Genomic DNA, 18,336 nt, shown 5'->3' with positions numbered 1-18,336 from the left:
CATTCATATTTTGTTTATATTAAAAGTACAAAAATTTATGCAATAACAGGATTTTGTTATGTATTTTCTACTTACCGCTTCCTCAGCCTGCCTCTTGTAAGCCTTCACCTTCATCTGCAGCTTATCGACAAGATCCTGGAGTCTAGCACCATTCTTCTTATCCTCTTCAGTCTAAAGTGATAAATTGTTGTGCCTCAAAACTTAAGTATAAAACTTTTTGATATTGATGGTTTTGAATATTATTTTAAATATAAGGTGGCATACCTGGTAGGTGAGTTCCTTTACTCTCCTCTCATATTTGCGGACACCCTTAACAGCATCAACTCCACGTCTCTGTTCTCCCTCAACCTCTGTTTCCAGCTCACGCACCTTAAGAAATCAAATATATTCAATGAATATACTTTACTTTTAATGAATTTGAACTGTATGGACATCCTTTTGTGACATTATCCTACTCTGGACTCCAGTTTCTGGAGCTGCTTCTTGCCACCCTTCATGGCCAGGTTCTCAGCCTCATCCAGGCGGTGCTGCAGGTCTTTCACCGTGACCTCCAGGTTCTTCTTCATCCTCTCCAGGTGAGAACTAGTATCCTGCTCTTTCTTCAGCTCCTCAGCCATCATGGCAGCCTAATATTAAATATAGCCTATTAATCAAGAGTTCAAACACGTCCAAATCAATAAAGTAACAAATAATGGCAAACCTACATCAGTGATGGCCTTCTTGGCCTTCTCTTCAGCATTCCTGGCTTCCTGGACGGTGTCGTCCACCTCACCCTGGACTTGGACCAAGTCAGTCTCAATCTTCTTCTTTGTATTCAGAAGACTTGTATTCTGAAATAAATTTCAATTTTTGCAAGCAGTAATAATAATGTAGTTTATGTAATTTCTTTTGAAAATTTGGGAGCATTTCTTGGAAGAATACGTATATTTGTTTACCTGAGAGTGCAGAAGTCCAACGCGCTCACTGGCATCAATGAGCTCTTGCTCAGCCACTTTGCGGCCTCTCTCTGTCTGTTCCAGAGCTGCCCTCAGCTCCTCAATTTCAGCCACCATGAGACCGTTCCTACGGTCTACCATGGCAGCCTGCTCCTTTAGGTCCTCACCTCCTCTGACAGCATCATCAAGATGCAGTTGGGCATCCTAATATTCACGTGAAAATAGATGTGAAAAGACCACAACAAAATATAAAAGCAACTCTATTTTAAATGTGCATGCATTTCTATTTACTTATATTTCTTACCTTCAGCTGTCCCTGGACATTTCTCAGCTGCTTCTGAGCCTCAGCAGCCTGGCGGTTGGCATGACTCAGTTGGATCTCCATCTCATTCAGGTCTCCCTCCATCTTCTTCTTGATTCTCAGGGCATCATTCCTGCTCCTGACCTCAGAGTCCAGCGTGCTCTGCATGGAGTCAGTGATCCTCAGGCTGTTCCTCTTGATCTGCTCCATCTCTTCATCCTTCTCAGCCAGCTTCCTGTCAACCTCACCCTTAATCTGGTTGAGCTCCAGCTGGACACGCAGAATCTTGGATTCCTCATGCTCCAGAGTACCCTAAATGACAAAACAATGTTTGAATGTTTAATTGAAAGGACAAATTCAAATGCTGAATTTAAAAAGGATAGCTGCATGATTTCAAATTTTTGTGAATCCTTATCACCTCAGCTTCCTCTAGGGCTGTCTGGATCTCACACTTCTCTGTCTCCACCTGCTTCTTTGATTTCTCCAGCTCATGGATGCTCTTTCCAGTCTCACCAATTTGTTCAGTCAGGTCGGAAATCTCCTCTGTTTAGAGGTTTACATATTGATATTGTTATACATCCCATTAAAGCAAATTATGTAGTCATCTTCAAAACGTAAATTCGAAAAATGAACAGTTTTACTCACGTTGGAGGTTCTTGTTTTCACGCTTCAGGGTCTCCAGCTGATCCAGGGCTTCTTCATAGGAGTTCTTCATCTTGAAAAGCTCTGTGCTGAGAGAACGAGCCTCTTTCTGAGTTCCTTCAAGCTCTGCCTGGCCCTCCTCATATTTCTGCTTCCAGTCAGCCAAAACCTGCACAACATTGTTAATAAAGTGATAAATATTTAGCATTTGAAGATGAATCATAGGATACAAATATTTAAACAGTCATTTCAATGAATGACAACACACCTTGTCAAAGTTCCTCTGCTTCTTGTCAAGGTTGGCAGCCAGTCCATTGGCCCTCTCCACATCAATCATGAGATCCTCCACCTCACCCTGGAGTCTTTGTTTGGTCTTCTCCAGAGAGGCACACTTTGAGTTAACAGCCTCAATCTGTTCCTCAGCCTCCTGAAGGCGCTGGGCAAGCTTTTTCCTGTTTAAGTATCACATGGTTTAATGTGTGGACATTCATCAAATATAATGTGTACTTTAGATAAGATATTAAGTATTTGACCCACTTGGACTCCTCCAGCTCCTCAGTGCGCTGGATAGCATCAGTTTCATACTTGCTCCTCCACTGAGCCACCTCACCGTTGGCCTTGGACATTCCACGCTGCAGCTCAGCCTTGGCCTCCTGCTCCTCCTCAAACTGCTCCCTCAGAAGGTCACAGTCATGGCGGGCTGATTGCACACCATGAGCAAGAGCATTCTTGGCCTGCAAAAGGTGATTGACTCATTAAATTAACACCTTGAAACATACAAAAAAGTAGAACCTGCAATGACATAATGGAACCATGAAATTAATTGATTAAAAATGATGGTTTACCTTGACTTCCTCCTCATTTAGCCTCTTCAGCTCCTCAATCTGCTGAGTAAAGGCCTGCTTGCCTCTGGTAAGCTGGGAGACGAGACCCTCTTTCTCCTCAAGCTGACGACCAAACTCACCTAGGAAAATTCATAAATTGTCACTTTTATTCCCTTTAAAACTGAATAAGACGAGGTTGTATTTTTTGGAGGTATGTGTTTGTTTTATTTATCGTTATGGTAACGAGGGTGTTTAAATACAGAGGGTCTTTTTGAGGGAATTGTGTATACTAACCATTCTCTGTCAAAAGCCTTGCTCTCTGAGTACTGATGTCATTTATCTGGCGACTGTTCTCATCACTTTTGGCCTTGATTTCACTCAGCTGGTCCTCCAGGGTACGGCACATCTTCTCCAGATTTCCCTGGTCATACGTTTGACTTGTTAGCACAAGTGGTTTCTTATACAGATTATATAGTATCAATTATAATATGGTATTTTTAATTTGAAAGATATTTCACCTTGGCCTTAGCAACTGCTTCCATGTTGCTTGAGAGGTCGTCAATCTCCATCTTGTACTCGCTCTTCTCCTTCTCAAGCTTCTGCTTGACACGCTGGAGGTTGTCAATCTGCTCTCCCAGCTCTGCGACACTGTCAGCCTGCTTCTTACGCAGAGCAGCAGCAGTGGCTTCATGCTGCAGGGTGGACTCCTCGAGGTCACGACGCAGCTTCTGGAACTCAGCCTCACGCTTCTTGTTCATCTCAATCTGAGCAGAAGTGGCTCCACCAGCCTCCTCAAGCCTCTCACTGATCTCTTCAAGTTCTCTGGAGATATCAGCTCTCTGCTTCTCAACCTTGGCACGAGCAGCACGCTCAGCCTCAATTTCCTCCTCCAGCTCTTCAATACGGGCCTAATAAGTAAGGAACACATAATACTTTGTGAAAATGTACTGATAATTATGGAACATTCATGTGGGATTGTCATGGAATTTATCTTACTTGAAGCTCCTTGATCTTCTTCTGAAGCTGAGCACCCAGGGACTGTTCATCCTCAATCTTGCTAAGAAGCTGGCTGGTCTCAAAGTCCTTCCTGATGTTGAAACAATACAAAACTAATCAATAAGATACTCTTCGTATGAATCTTTCTAATAAAAAGGAGGATTTTGTTTGATCACATTACTTTTTGATTTTCTCATCAGACTGCTGTTTGTCGTTCTCAAGATCCATTATGGATTCCTGAGCCAATTTCAGGTCACCCTCAAGCTTACGCTTCGCACGCTCAAGGTCCATACGGAGCTTTTTCTCTTGCTCCAGAGACCCTTCAAGCTGCAATGAAAGAATAGATTTTAATTTGCATTTCAGAAAATGTTACATGTTTTTCTTATGTCATGAAAAATAGAACCTCACATCATCCACTTGCTGTTCAAGCTTGGTCTTAGCCTTGGTTAGAGTGTTGACTTTGTCTTCCTCTGCCTGCAGGTCATCAAGAGTTTGCTGGTGGGCCTCTTGGAGGGCTTTCTTCTCCTTTGACAGCTTAGCAACGCTCTCGTCTTGAGAGGCCATCTCCTCAGTCAGGTTCTTCACCTAAACAAATTAAATAACATGTCATACTTGCAAATTGGTAACGTGGTAGCTTATTTTTTGTTACACAATTTCACGCTCTGACTATCTTGACAAACCTTGTTTTCAGTGGCATGTTTCTCCTTTTCAACTTTGGCCAGCGTGAGTTCTAGGTCATCGATGTCCTTCTTGAGCTCAGAGCATTCATCCTCCAGTTTTCTCTTCTTGGCAGTCAGCTCAGCATTCATTTCCTCTTCATCCTCCAGTCTCTCAGTTGTCTCCTTGAGTCTGGCCTCCAGCTGGATCTTACTCTTGATGAGTCCCTCACACCTCTCTTCTGCATCATTCAGATTATCTCCTTCCTGTTAAAAATGTGTTGTCATATCAGTCATATCACATGTCATATCACATGTATCTAATTGTTTGTACATAAATACATTTACTTACAGAGGCCACTTGCAGTGCAAGATCATTCTTCTCCTGCAGTAGAGAAACCATCTTCTCCTCCAGATCCTTCTTCTTGGCCAGGGCAGTAGACAGGTCTGTCTTCATCTTCTCATAGTTCTCCTTCATTGCAGAGAGCTCCTTCTCAGTTTCAGCAGTCTTCAGAAGAGGCTTGATCTTGTAGTACACCTTCATCCATGGCCAGGTTTTGACATTCATGAATGAGCGGATGTTGTACTGAATAGTGTAAACAGCTTCCCTGTGGCGAAAAGGCAGTCCATTTTAATGCAACATTTTTGATTTCACAAAATAGCAAAACTTCTTATGCATCATTCTTTTGAAACATACCTTGTAGCTGTCATTTTCACATACTCCTTCCTCATGAGGTAACCACGAGAGAGAGCCTGAATCATTCCGACCAAAGATGCCAGCTTCTCATCTCGCATCTCCTCAAGAGTACCCAGAAGACCAGCTTTGAAGAACACCTTAATGTAAGAAAGACATCTTGTCAGAGACTATCTTTCAGTATCAGGGAAGTATCCGGTAAATATTTAATTTTTGACAACAATAAACAGACCTTGGTGTGTCCAAATTTGTACTCATCGTGAGGCACATCAATGGATCCAAGCAGCTTCTCAGAAGCCTTCTTGTTGTCAATGAACTGTCCATCAGGAATGACACTGGCATTCAGTACTTTGTATCTATAGGAGTGAGTATGTTAAGTGTTTAAAAGAAAGGTGTATATAAACAAGTTTTAAATATGTAGGCAAAGGAATTGTATTATCGTGACAATAGAATTGTTCTGTCAATTAGGTAATACCTCTGCTTGAAGTCAGCATAGATGATTCTGCTGGGAAAGCCCTTTCTGCAGATTCTGATGCCCTCCAGCACACCGTTACATCTCAGCTGGTGGATAACCAGGTGGTTCTCCATCATTCCTGTGAAGTGTTATAGATTTTTTACTTTTAAAATATGACATTCATTTTGCTATATCCTACTAAAACATCAACCTCGAATGTAGAGATTATTTGAAGAAATATTACCTGGTAGTTTAATTTCATTGGGAATGAGACAACGCACAAAGTGAGGATGGGTGCTCCTCAGGTTGGTCATCAGTTTGCCCAAGTTATCCTAAAGACACATCACAGAATAAAATATGAAATATATACAAATTAACTGATAAAGAACAAATTCAGAGAATACATATGAAATATGGCATCAAATTACATGTATTTCTACATGTAATTGCTTGTTTAACCTTACCCTGAATTGTGATGACACAGTCTGCATGGAGCCACCCTTCTTCTTGCCTCCCTTCTTTGCACCCCCAACCTCTGTTTTAGATTATTGTTAATTAGTAAAAATGTTCCCGTTTTTGTTTATAAAATAGAGGCAATAAATGGCTTCAAAATAAATGGGTATTACAATATAATGGGTCAACAGTTTTTAACTATGATGACATGGTATGAATATGTACCTTCCACTACAGCGGGGTACAGGACAGGCATCAGTTTGTTTGAGGACTTCTGGTACAGTCCAATAACAGAGTCATTCAGGGGATCCTTGTTCTTGTCCAGCCAGCCCGCGACGCTGTAGCCCACGGTACCAGCATAGTGCACCATGGCGAAGTCAGCTTCAACCTTGCCCTTCCCCGGCTTGGGCTTCTCAAATGCTTTGTTTTTGCCAAGATGCTGTTCATACAGCTTGTTCTTGAAGGAAGTGTCTGAGGCTTTGGGGAACATGCACTCTTCTTCAAGAATGGAGAAGATGCCCATTGGCTATGCAGAAAAACATATTAGGAAACATTACGATAAGATAGTTTTGAATCAGACTTAGAATTGTGATATTTAGTTATATAAGTCATGTTTACCTTCTCAATAAGCTCAATGCAGGCAGCCAAGTCCATACCGAAGTCAATGAACTCCCAGATAATGCCCTCCTTCTTGTACTCCTCTTGCTCCAGGACGAACATGGTGTGGTTGAAGAACTGTTGCAGTTTCTCATTGGTGAAGTTGATGCACAGCTGCTCCATACTGTTGTACTGATAGAGAACATTAGTTTAGAGAACGTTCATCCACGTAGACACTGCTTTTAGCCAGGGAAATTGTTGTGATAAGAAATTGAATCTTACATCAAAGATCTCAAAACCAGCAATATCCAGCACCCCAATATAGGATGATCTTGATTGCTTGGTGTCCAGCATCTGGTTGATACGGATGACCATCCACAAGAACATCCTCTCATAGATAGACTTGCCCAGGGCACTCACTGAGTTGTATACCTAGAGCGTGGTGGAAGATTAGATATACATACAAATTACAACTATTGCAATTACTTTTTGAAAGGTATTCCTTGGTATTTCCATACCTGAGGTACTGTCTGTCCCTTAGTGACAAACTCATTTCCGACCTTCACTCTGGGGTAGCACAAACCCTTGAGCATGTCAGCAGAGTTGAGACCAAGCAGGTAGGAGATTTTGTCGGCCTCTGCATTTTTCATATGAAAGAAAGAATGATGACAAATTCGTACAGATAGTGAATACATTTAATGACAGCAAACCTGGACTTTGGAAATGTTCAGTGGTTGTTTTAAAACATTTTTAACTCACCCTCAGTGCCGTCAGGCTCAGCCTGCTCCTCACGCTGCTTCTGCTTGAACTTCATGTTACCGTGGTGAAGCACAGCACCAGTGAACTTCCAGATGGCATTCTTCTCCTCACCATTGAAACCCAAAATATTAATAGCATCCTGTAGGAAAATAAAGTATATAATATGAAATTAAATTCAAAGAGTATTCAAAGAGTCTCTATTAACTCTACCTTGGTTTGTACTGTACAGAGATTTCCTGATTCTGCTGTACATGGACAGAGCAGAGCGCACTGAGATCGGGCTGAAACCATTCTGAGTAGATTCCGCAGGCTGTAACACTGAGTTAAAGTCCTCATAGTTTTCTGGTCCCGGTTAGTCCCTGCCGATTAAAATACCTACCTAAGGTAGTTGTAAACATTGACTCACATCAGTAGCATCCAGCTCCTCTTTGTCATTAATGCTGGCCACAGTGATATGACCCTGACTGCACATGGGGAAGTCGTAGGGGTTGGTGGTGATGAGGCACATTTCTGCAGAAAATAGAAAATGGTCACTTTAATGATTCTAATTGTTATTTTTCTACTTCAGAATCCTGAATGATAAGTTAAAGGCAACCCTATATAACAATACATCTTACTGCAACATTTATTTCTCACTACTAATCTTACCAACAATCTCAGGTTTGTGGTTGGTCATCATCTGATAGAAGATGTGATAGCCTCTCTCATCGGGAAGCTGGAATGTCACTCGGGATTTCTCCAGCAGATCTTCATGGTTTTAAAATATTATTATTATGTTTTGATTCACATTAAGAGATCAAAACCCATTATGAGACCCCCAATAATGAGAGTTAATTTGTTGTTATTTGGATACAAGATACTTACACGTCTCAATGTCAGCACTGGCCAGTTTACCAGTTGCACCGAAATGGATTCTGATGAATTTACCCTGTAGAAAAGCCTCATTTCAGTTTTTTTTCCAAAGATCAAGTATGTCATTTAATTTGTTTGACATACTAAGTTTGTACTTACGAAACGAGATGAGTTGTCATTTCTCACAGTCTTGGCATTACCGTAGGCCTCCAGCAGGGGATTGGCTGCAATAATCTGGTCCTCCAGTGACCCCTATGATGAAGTTCCAGTATTGATCCTCAGTTCTCAGGTCATCCTACATCCTTTGTGTGTGTCATGTCTGTCATGTTTTTTTTTTTAAATGTATATATGTATATATATTAGGGATGGGCGTGAGGAATCGATTACGCTTATTGCGCTTTGCTTTTACCGCCATCTCTTAACTTTTTGAATTCTGGCGTGCCTGCACACGGCACGGCACGCGCCACACAGGAATTTGATACATTTCATTTGCTTTGTGCCCACGGCATGCGTTAGTGGCGCCGCACAGAAAATGTATACATTTGCTTCAGAAAACTTTGTGTGTGTTTATGCAAACTCGAGTTTGCCTGTCCACCAACCAAGTTCATTTGTAACGAGCAGTACTCGAGTAATCGATTCCTCACGCCCATCCCTAATATATATATATATATATATATAGATATTTTTTTTTAAAGCATACCTGAATCTTTCCAGGTGCTTGGTCCTTCTTCTTGTCAGTAGCCACTGCGATGGTAGCAAAGTACTGGATGACACGTTTGGTGTTCACAGTCTTTCCAGCACCGGATTCTCCACTGGGTATGAAAATGAGGTAATTTAGAGTTTTTTTCCATTGTCTGATTCTTCATGAAATTTTTGTGAGGTCATATTTTACTTAATGTTGATGATTCAACGTAATGTTGAATCATCCAACTCAACACCATCAGGTTTAAACTTACGTGATCAAGACAGACTGATTCTGCCGATCTGCAAAAAAAAACATTCAAAGTATTACATTTATCCAAAAATGTTGACCATACATCATAACATTTATTTTTGCCCGACTTTCTTGTACATACCAGTGAGCATGTTCTGGATGGCATTGTCAGAGACAGAGAAGATATGGGGTGGTGCCTCCATACGCTTCTTGCCTCTGTAGGCATTGACAACCTCCTGATCGTACACTGGGAGCCACTTGTACGGGTTTACAGTGGCACAGAACAGCCCAGAGTAGGTCTGAAGGAAATCGTTCAGACATGATCATTAATATGATCTGGGATATCATTGGATATTATTTTACTTCATTTAGTTGGTAAAATATCTTACGTAGATCATCCATGCTGCATAACGCTCTTTGAGGTTATACAACACAGAGGCTTCATTGAGATGGGTCATCATGGCCATGTCCTCAATTTTGTCGTACTTGGGAGGGTTCATGGGTGTGACATCATCATCCTTGACTGTTCTCTCCTAAAAAAAAGGCACCCCATCTTTTGTTTCGTTTCATTTTTTACCTTTAAACGTTTCAAACTATTTTCTGCATAGCAATAAATCACAAGCAGCATACCTCTTCCGTATCCAACACTTTCACTGTGGTTTTGCCAGCCTCCTTCTTAATGATGGTACACTTGACGTACAGCTCCTTAGCATCAGCCACATATGCAGCACTCTTGGCATCAAAGGGCGCGCTCTGGGCCTCAAGCCTCTCCTTTTCTGGCTTACGGAGGTAAATCGCAGCCTTGCCATATAAGGCCATCTCCGCGTCCGTACTCATGGTGGCCGCTTACTGTCAGACAAAGATAGAAAATGTTTTAATGTATCGCATATGATATTTTCCTCACACTCATAAAGATCGTATGGCTGAGATGAAATAACTCTTACCTTCTTTTTCTTCCAATGAGAAAAAAGATTTATGCCCTGAAATTGAGAGACATGATGTTTAAGCATTTTAACTGATACTACTCAAGCACTTACTTCAATACAAATAAAAATGACACATAAACAAATATTAATAGGAAACACGATTATAATAGTTTGGCTTGCTTTGCATCCACTCTAATCGAACAGTTTCAAATGAAAATCCAACTATCCATCAAAGTTTGGAATGAATGAGAGCTTAAGCGTCACTCTGACTTACCACCAGTTGTTTCTTCGTCAACTGCCCTGCAAGCTGTTTAACCCTGTTGGGGTCCTCTTATATAGCAGAACACTGGGTGGGCCCACACTCAATATGGGCATGAGGCTCAAACCCTCTAATAGATATGATTTGCATATGCTTTGTACTCTGCTTTTTGGCTGATTTACAATTAGCAAATTAACAAATGAGATGAAGAACAAGTAACAATTTTACATTTTATTGTATTGCAGTTTACACATCTATAAATATGACATGATAGCAAGTTTCCACTATGAAGACCATGACAGGATGCTTACTGCTTACAAAGCACTATGCTTCAGTGGGAAACCTGATCTCTTTTTATGATTTCAAACCGTTTAATTTTGTCAACCGCCTTTGTTTGCTGTAAAAATGAGGATGCAAGTGTCGATTCATGATAGATTGTATTATTGAAAATAACTTTACATTTGTATTAATCATTAAGTACATACAAATGTAAAAAAGTCCTGAGCAAAAATCCATACCTTATGGTAGAAGTAAAAATCTATAAATATGACATACCAAGTTCCCACTATTAAGACCATAACAGGATGCTTACTGCTTACAAAGCACTATGCTTCAATGGGGAAACCTGATCTCTTCGTTTGGGCGTAATGTTTCAGCATGTAAATATGATTTTTGAGTACATGTACATACAAATGTAAAAAATCCTGCACAAAAACAATAACTCATATTAACTGGTGTTCAGAAACAAACATGAACGGTAATGTAAATGTTATGGTATGAACAATAGTTTTATGTAGTTTTCAAGGTGTTAACCAAGTTCTATATATTTTCTTGACTATTCTGTCATTCAGACGGAAAGTATTTGAGGAAGAAATGACCATTGTGTTTATCTTCATTTGTATATACTATTCATCAAACAATTGAAATATGTGTATTAAATGTCCAACGATACAGGGAACATGTTGTTTTTACGTCTCACTTTTCTGTGAAACCATCAGATGTTTTCAATCATCGAACTGCAATAATCGCAGTTTGATATAATAAAATAAATGCTTGTAACAAAAAAGCTAAAGAAATACTACAATACAGACAATGTACAACAAGTCATGTTCAGACCAGAGGCAGTATATTTCTAAATTCGATTGTAATTTTTTGTATATATTGCTAAACAAAGTGTAACAACCATCACACCAGAATTATTTCATTATCTTGTCTTTGGATTCAGTTTGGTCGTCTGATCTGGCTGTTCAAAATCACATTGATATCTGATTCAGTAGAAGCAAATATCTTGAGCACACGTTGACTCCACCCAATCAATACATTTACAAGATACATTGAAAATACACGGTAATAGAGAAGGAATACAGAAAAACAGTATAAAAACATATATGGTACTTCAAATACTTAAAAAAGTAATAAAGTTGGTATCATAACTTAAATAAGATGAATTTCAAAGCACTGCTGAACGTAAACGTTTTCAGTCTAGATTTAAAAATGGCAAGAGTTGGTTCAGAGTGAAGATTATCTGGAGAGTTTGTTCATGCTATGCGAATGGGGTCGCCACCTTATCGTGGTGAGGCGGTTTGCGAGTCCCAATGACAATTAGAGCCGACTGGAGTCCTAAGCTGTGTTCGAAATTGTTCCCTATCACGGATATAGTGCACTATATAGGGTGCTCGCCATTTTGTAGTGGTGTTCGAATTCTTAGTGGTTAATTTCAAGCACTAAATACCCAAAATTAGAGTGTACATACGATGTTCCGTACATGTTACTCCCGTATAACACAATGCAACGCGTGGTGTTTTTCCGGAGGTGAAGAAGCTGAATAACCGCGAAAACTAGTACATTTAATGATGGAGTCTCCGGCTTTCGTTGAGAAATGTCAACAATTTATTTGGAATTTAACATAGAAAATGTAACATTCAAAATTAATTTAAAAAAAACCCTGATCAAGGAAATGTAACAATCAACATCAATACAACCCCCAGCTTTCCTCGTGAGTGCCCGGTTTGTTTACATGATGTGGGCGCATCTGTCTGCGTCACACAAATACCCGGTGCATTTACTGACGCAAATGATGTTTAGAAATGTTCAGCGTAGTGTCCGAATTCTCGTTTGTTCGTTCCCTATATAGTGCACTATATCATGAACTTATATGGGAATAGTGAGTGAGTGAATGGGGAACGATTTTGAACACAGCTCTAGACTTCTGGCAGGGTCACCCATGTCGGACAGGTCAAAGGGTAGGGGCCAGACGAAGAGAGATCCCCTGGTCCTCCTGGTTGGGGGTTGGGCTGAGGGCTGACAACTCTCTCCTGGAAACACAGATTTAATGCTGAAACCAGAAGAAAAACTAATTCATTAGATGAAGGGAATACCATGACCGTACCTCAAAGTAGATGCATGATGATGAATAGGCGGCAAAGTCAGAAGGACGCACCTGGGCTGATAGGGTCATTGGTGCACCCGAAACACACCATGAGGATAGGAAACTGGAATTTGCGCACGTTTTATAGAGCTGGAAATCTCGATCAGGCGGCGAGGGAAATGGGTAAGAGAGGAATAGCTATCATGGGTATTAGCGAGATGCATTGGACAGGCCACGGTAAAGTACAACAAGACTTTTATTTATTTTTATTTACTAGACGATGATATCCACAGAGCTTGGGTAGGTATGCTTATGTCCAAAGAAGCAGCTTGAGCCCTTTTACAATGGACAGCAATTTGCGAGGGGATCATCCAAGCCAGATTCCTTTCAAGGCCCATCAAATTGATGATCATACATGTCTACGCACCAACTGAGAACGCAGATGATGGAATCAAGGATGAGTTCTACTCAAGGCTACAAGATGTACTGGATAGGAGGAATGTCCATGATATGTTTGACCATGACTATCGTTTGCCGTTTGTCTTTTGAATTCCCTTCAATGTAAGTTCCCCTTTACTCATTGGATTATTGTTTGTTTAAGAAATGATTGTGATGGTTTAATGGCTAATCCTTACATGTTAAATTATGTTATAAAGTACTGCAATGTCGAAGAATTTAATTTGATTTAAAGGCCATATTTATGTTTGCCAAGAGAGATATTATAATTCATCTTTCTTTCTCTGTGTAGAACCATGGCATTCATCATGGCAATCATCATGACAAAACAACTTTGCTTCCAAAATAAAGTCAAGTAAATGAATCCTTGTTTCCTGTTGGTTTGTGGCTCCAGTGGAACCTACTCTTCGCTACTAAATGGTCCTTCGAGACGGAGTACTGAGCCACACCATTCAACATTAACCTAAACTGGCTGAAGCTAAAATAATTGATATCGATGATGAGCCCTCTACTGAGTTTATGATGGATGGATCCCAATTGGGAGTACACTCAACCCAGCTTTACCCGGGCAATGCAGATGTGCTATTAATACCTACTCCCCAAACAAATCCTAGCCTTCCATCTAAATCAGTATTGCCTACTTTCTTTGGTGAGCACCAAATCCCCTTGCCATCAGTACCATGTGACGCATTAGCTCAACCCCCCACAAAGTCAATTGGCCATGAACTAGGGGCTGGACCTAAAAGAGATAGGCAGCCCCAAGTATACTATGGGATCCAAATGCCCCAGCAGGGGGCGTCCGTGAATTCCACTACGTAGGACGCCACCCTGCCCAGGGGAACACCCTTGAGAAGGGCGGAGGGTCCTTTCCAATATTCCAGGTCTGGCGACACCGAACGGGGAACGAGGAGCACCCTGAGCTTGTGTCGCCTGGGGTCCAACCGTTGGCGAGCAAACCACCGCTGGAGTCTGCGCATAAAAAGCAGACCCAGGGGGACCACGGGGTGGGCAGCTGCCATCAGCCCCAACAGGCGCATGGTGGACAGTGCGGTCACGTTTCTGCGAACGTGAAAACGGGAGAGCGCCGACAGGATGGCGTCTCGCCGAGGAGGCGAAAGCATCGCAGTCATGGTGGCTGAGTCTAGGCAAAGCCCCAAGTAGACTGTCTGCAGGCTGGGGAGCGGGGAGCTCTTCTCCCAGTTGATGGCAAAACCCAGGAAGGAGAGATGGTTTATCACCAACATGGTGTCCCTTCTCGCGGTCTCTTCTGAGTTGCTCAGAATAAGCAGATCGTCTAGGTAGAAGAGAATCCTCTTTCCCTGACGCCTGAGCGGTTCCAACGCCGTCTCCACACACTTCGAGAAGGTGCGCGGAGCCAGGGAATAGCCGAACGGCAGACACTGGTACTCGTACGCCATCCCCATAAAGGCAAAGCGGAGAAACTTCCTGTGCGCTTGCCGAACAGGGACGTGGAAGTAAGCATCCTTGAGATCCAGGAATGTGAACCAATCGCCCTCTCTCACACACCGGAACAATGCTCCGATCGTGAGCATTCTGAACTTCCTCGTGGGAACGAATCTGTTGAACACGTGAAGATCCAGAATAGGTCTCATTTCCCCTGACTTCTTGGAAACCAGGAAGTAGCGGGAATAAAAACCTAGGTGAGACTCGTGGGGGGGAACGACAGTGATGGCCCCCTTTACCAAGAGACGTGCCACCTCTGCTGCCAGAGCCGTGCTCGCAGCCGGGTCCCGTAGCGTGGTCTCCACCAACCCCATAAAGGGTGGGGGACGACGCTTGAACTGTATGGGATGGCCCCATCTCAACGTGGTGTCCAACCACGATGGCAGAATGCACCGCTCTTGCCAACACGCATAGCGGTTGGAGAGAGGGCGAGCCGACAGCTGAGGAAGACCGTCCAGGTATAACCCGTATTCCTCTGCCCCTACCGCCTCCACACTGCGTGTGAACCAAGGGGGGCTTCCCACGAAAGGGAGGAGGCTCAGCGAGCGTAGGAGACGTACCAGAACCAGCCGCTGTAAAAACAACGAGCTGTCTAGACGTTGCGCTCGTGACCGCTGAACAGGGAGCGAGCCGTCCGGCCGCCGCACCTATGCGCATGCGCTGTCCGCAGGCTGTAGCCACAGCGCGCGGACCCGTCTCCTCACCTTTAATGTGGGGAACCAGGGGACCGGTACAAGCGGCCGCATCCACGGGCTCGTGCAACGAGTCTCTGATACGTCCACGAGGCTCCAAGGATTGCCGCATCTTAGAAGCAGGTGAACCAGAGGCCATGTGAACACGCCGTCCGACCGCCACCCTACAGCCACCGGGCTGAGGGGGGGAAAGAGGCAACATGGAGGGACGTGCCACAAGCGTAGGACGCAGGTGGCCTAAGGAATATCGCTCCTTGGGTACAATGTACTGCCGTTCAGGCGAACGGTCTTTAATTATTTCTTTATTAGGGAAGGAAAAAGTCGGAGCCAGCTTCCGGAACTTCCCGGTCCGTGGCGCTGCTCCACCCGTCCGCGGTGGCGGCGGCCGCGGCTGCTGCTGCTGCTGCTGCTGCGGCACCGGGGCTGGAGTCAGAGGCGGTCCCCTGGAACGCTGGGCCCGGCCTGGACCCCGCTTCCTCCTGGCCTGCTGGTGGGAGGAGCCCGTGAGAATCGCCGCGAACCGGGAACGATTCTCACGGACAGACTGCTGGTGCGCGAGAACCTCGGAGAACCGGGGACCAAATAGGCCATCCGGCGCTAGTGGCCCCTGGACCAGGCTGGCCCGCTCCCGTTCCGGCACCGCAGTGTGGGAGAGCCATATGATTCGCTGAATCATAGTTGCCCACGCCATATGCCGGCCGGCCGAAACGGCTATCGGCTGGCATAGCTGGAGGATGGCGCTGGAAAAGCGGGAAACCGCCAGCCATCTTGCGGCTTCCTCCGGGCCGTATGCCTCCCGGTTAGCCGACAAGGAGACCATGGCGGAGGAGAGCATGGCGATGTTATTGACCGCCGCCGCAGATTGAGAGGCACAAACGAACACCCTGTCCGTTAGGCCGACAATCTGTTTCTGGAGGCGGTCGGGGGGCAGCGGCTTTTCGTTAGGGCGCCATCCGGCGCCCGGACAGAGAAGCGCTGCCAGGGGAGGCTCCAGGCGAGGGATCCCCCTCGCCTGAGTATCGGCCCACCCTTCCACGTTGGTGAAATCCGTGTAGGACTTCACCGGGGCCTTCAGTGTAGAAGGGTCCCCACCGGCAGCACTAAAAAAGTGCTGCACAGGCGGGAACAAGGGGCACTGGGTAACCCGTCGGGAAGACGATGGGGTGTGAAAGCACTCGCCCTGCATATCGTCCGATATGGGGGCGAGAGGCGGGGCCGGCATTGGAATTCCTTTGATGGCCGCCGCCTCACCCATGATCTCCCCGAAGAGATCGGCCATCCGGCGCGGTCTCTCTCGTTCCACGGCGGTGGCGGTTGAAACCCGGGAGTGGGAAACACCGGACGGCAAGTCGTCGAAGACGTCGTCTATTGAGACAGCGTCGTCGTCGGCGTCGATGACGCCATCGTGGTAGTCCGGGCTGGCCCTGAACAGGTCAATGGCGTCAGCCAGGTCCACCGCAGGGGAGAAGTAGAGGTGCCTGGAGAGGATCCCTTCTTCAGACAGCTCCCGGCATGAGACACAGGAGACGGAGGGCGCCATAGCAGCCGCGGCGTGGTCGGCGCCGAGGCACCGAAAACACGCCACATGCCCGTCACCCGGTGCCAGGGAGGCGGGACAGGAGGCGCAAAGGAGTCCTGCGAAGGACCTAGCCCCAGGAGCGCTCTCAGGTGGCCCTGAAAAGGGCTGTTTCGGCCTCTCCTGGGCCGCTGCCACCGGCTTGGGAGATCCGTTGTTCCGTTGAAGACATCTTCTTTTAGGTAGTTCTCTAATCTGCTGACAAGCACAAGTGCTGAAAGAAAAGGGAGGATGAGCGACGGTATGCACCGTGCTATATACACGATACCGTGGGAAATGTGGGCGGTGCCCACGCTGATAGGTGCATAGTTTGAATTTTCAGGACAAGCCCACAAGGCGAAGCCTAGACGGCCTTGCCTACATGAAATAGACACATTCACGCACTCAGTTGTGGTGAGAACAAAGGGGGGAAGGCCTCACTAGGCCTCTATTTATAGTGGGAGGAGCAATCGATTACCCTGAATCACCACTTGGTGTCCCTTGTGGAGGTGAGGTGAAGCTGAATAAACTTGCAGTTTCTAACAACGTTATTGGTTTATTATAGTCTACAGTGTATGTCATTGCACATACATTTGTTCCTTGGCTTTAAACTGTAGTGTGCGGTCATATTCATAGAGTGGCTCTGTGGACTTGAAAGCGCTTATGCGTCAGTGCACGTGCCGAGGGTTTGTGTGAGTGTCATGTGCGTTGGAGGCGAGCAATATAGTGGCCTCCTCCTGGTATATAGCCCCAGGCCTCAAAATGACTTAATCCGGCCCTATGTGCAGCATGATAGGTAAAAGATGAACAGTTAGAAGGCCAGGATTTGATGACCTTAGCTGATTACGGGGTTCATCATCAGCGAGCAATTCAGAGATATGTTTTTGGCCCAGTGTTTGTTAATGATTTATAGCCAACATAATTTGAGGTAAATTCTGAAGTGCATAGGAAGCCAGTGTTTGAATTTAAGTATAAGGGTTATGTGATCAGCCTTCTTTTTCTATGTTATCGCATCGTATTTTTTGGTGATGGCTTGTAAAATGTTTACAAGCCAACTTCAAATCAGTAGAAAGTAATTCAGAGGGTATGGGTGAGACTGGCCAAATCTTGGGTTGACATGCGTCCAGCGTCAAGGCCCATTGGGAACCAAATTGAATTGAATTTATTATTAAAAATTTGATACATTTTCTAAATTTCTTAAACATTTTGGATGCTGTGAACATGGACTAGAGGGGCAGTCTGACTCCCTCACATGGTCGTTCTTTATCACCGTCTCCCCCTGCCAATTCACTTAGTAAGGTATAATGTACAGCGAGCCGGTCATTATCATTTAATAAACCCTGGCAGGGTGAAGCACTATCCCAACGTGAAGCGGAGGGGTATTGAAACATTCTGAAGAGTGATTCACTGAATCACTCATTGTTTATAGGAGAACATTTAAGAAAAGACAACATTTGGAGGACAATTAGTGCTGTAATTGGAGCTTTGGGCTAGTTTGATTGGAAGATTGCCAATGAAA

At 44.3% G+C, this 18,336-nt stretch overlaps 1 protein-coding gene across 1 annotated transcript in view; it reads right to left on the bottom strand.

Annotated features, from left to right (window-relative positions):
* Positions 1 to 18,336, bottom strand: part of LOC132455075 (myosin heavy chain, fast skeletal muscle-like) — a 31,793-nt gene that overhangs the window by 348 nt on the left and 13,109 nt on the right. Inside the window, exons 3-39 of the mRNA XM_060048784.1 lie at positions 9,728 to 9,946; positions 9,487 to 9,630; positions 9,240 to 9,396; positions 9,120 to 9,147; positions 8,864 to 8,975; positions 8,323 to 8,415; positions 8,176 to 8,239; positions 7,960 to 8,058; positions 7,718 to 7,821; positions 7,312 to 7,450; positions 7,071 to 7,189; positions 6,835 to 6,984; positions 6,574 to 6,744; positions 6,181 to 6,481; positions 5,967 to 6,037; positions 5,747 to 5,834; positions 5,524 to 5,641; positions 5,281 to 5,404; positions 5,052 to 5,188; positions 4,707 to 4,962; positions 4,379 to 4,621; positions 4,107 to 4,283; positions 3,880 to 4,025; positions 3,699 to 3,789; positions 3,221 to 3,610; positions 2,997 to 3,123; positions 2,724 to 2,842; positions 2,416 to 2,612; positions 2,147 to 2,330; positions 1,882 to 2,047; positions 1,655 to 1,779; positions 1,240 to 1,548; positions 936 to 1,139; positions 705 to 830; positions 456 to 626; positions 265 to 369; positions 76 to 171 (exon numbers count right to left, since the gene is read on the bottom strand). Of these exons, the coding sequence (XP_059904767.1) occupies positions 76 to 171; positions 265 to 369; positions 456 to 626; positions 705 to 830; positions 936 to 1,139; positions 1,240 to 1,548; positions 1,655 to 1,779; positions 1,882 to 2,047; positions 2,147 to 2,330; positions 2,416 to 2,612; positions 2,724 to 2,842; positions 2,997 to 3,123; positions 3,221 to 3,610; positions 3,699 to 3,789; positions 3,880 to 4,025; positions 4,107 to 4,283; positions 4,379 to 4,621; positions 4,707 to 4,962; positions 5,052 to 5,188; positions 5,281 to 5,404; positions 5,524 to 5,641; positions 5,747 to 5,834; positions 5,967 to 6,037; positions 6,181 to 6,481; positions 6,574 to 6,744; positions 6,835 to 6,984; positions 7,071 to 7,189; positions 7,312 to 7,450; positions 7,718 to 7,821; positions 7,960 to 8,058; positions 8,176 to 8,239; positions 8,323 to 8,415; positions 8,864 to 8,975; positions 9,120 to 9,147; positions 9,240 to 9,396; positions 9,487 to 9,630; positions 9,728 to 9,934 (5,658 nt within the window). The 5' untranslated portion in view covers positions 9,935 to 9,946. The remainder of the gene's footprint in view (positions 1 to 75; positions 172 to 264; positions 370 to 455; positions 627 to 704; positions 831 to 935; positions 1,140 to 1,239; positions 1,549 to 1,654; positions 1,780 to 1,881; positions 2,048 to 2,146; positions 2,331 to 2,415; positions 2,613 to 2,723; positions 2,843 to 2,996; positions 3,124 to 3,220; positions 3,611 to 3,698; positions 3,790 to 3,879; positions 4,026 to 4,106; positions 4,284 to 4,378; positions 4,622 to 4,706; positions 4,963 to 5,051; positions 5,189 to 5,280; positions 5,405 to 5,523; positions 5,642 to 5,746; positions 5,835 to 5,966; positions 6,038 to 6,180; positions 6,482 to 6,573; positions 6,745 to 6,834; positions 6,985 to 7,070; positions 7,190 to 7,311; positions 7,451 to 7,717; positions 7,822 to 7,959; positions 8,059 to 8,175; positions 8,240 to 8,322; positions 8,416 to 8,863; positions 8,976 to 9,119; positions 9,148 to 9,239; positions 9,397 to 9,486; positions 9,631 to 9,727; positions 9,947 to 18,336) is intronic.

This window comes from Gadus macrocephalus, chromosome 4 (assembly GCF_031168955.1).
Source record: "Gadus macrocephalus chromosome 4, ASM3116895v1".
NCBI classification, from domain to species: Eukaryota; Metazoa; Chordata; class Actinopteri; order Gadiformes; family Gadidae; genus Gadus; species Gadus macrocephalus.
Note: the sequence above shows the minus strand (reverse complement) of the source record. Positions and strands in the feature narration are given on the sequence as shown.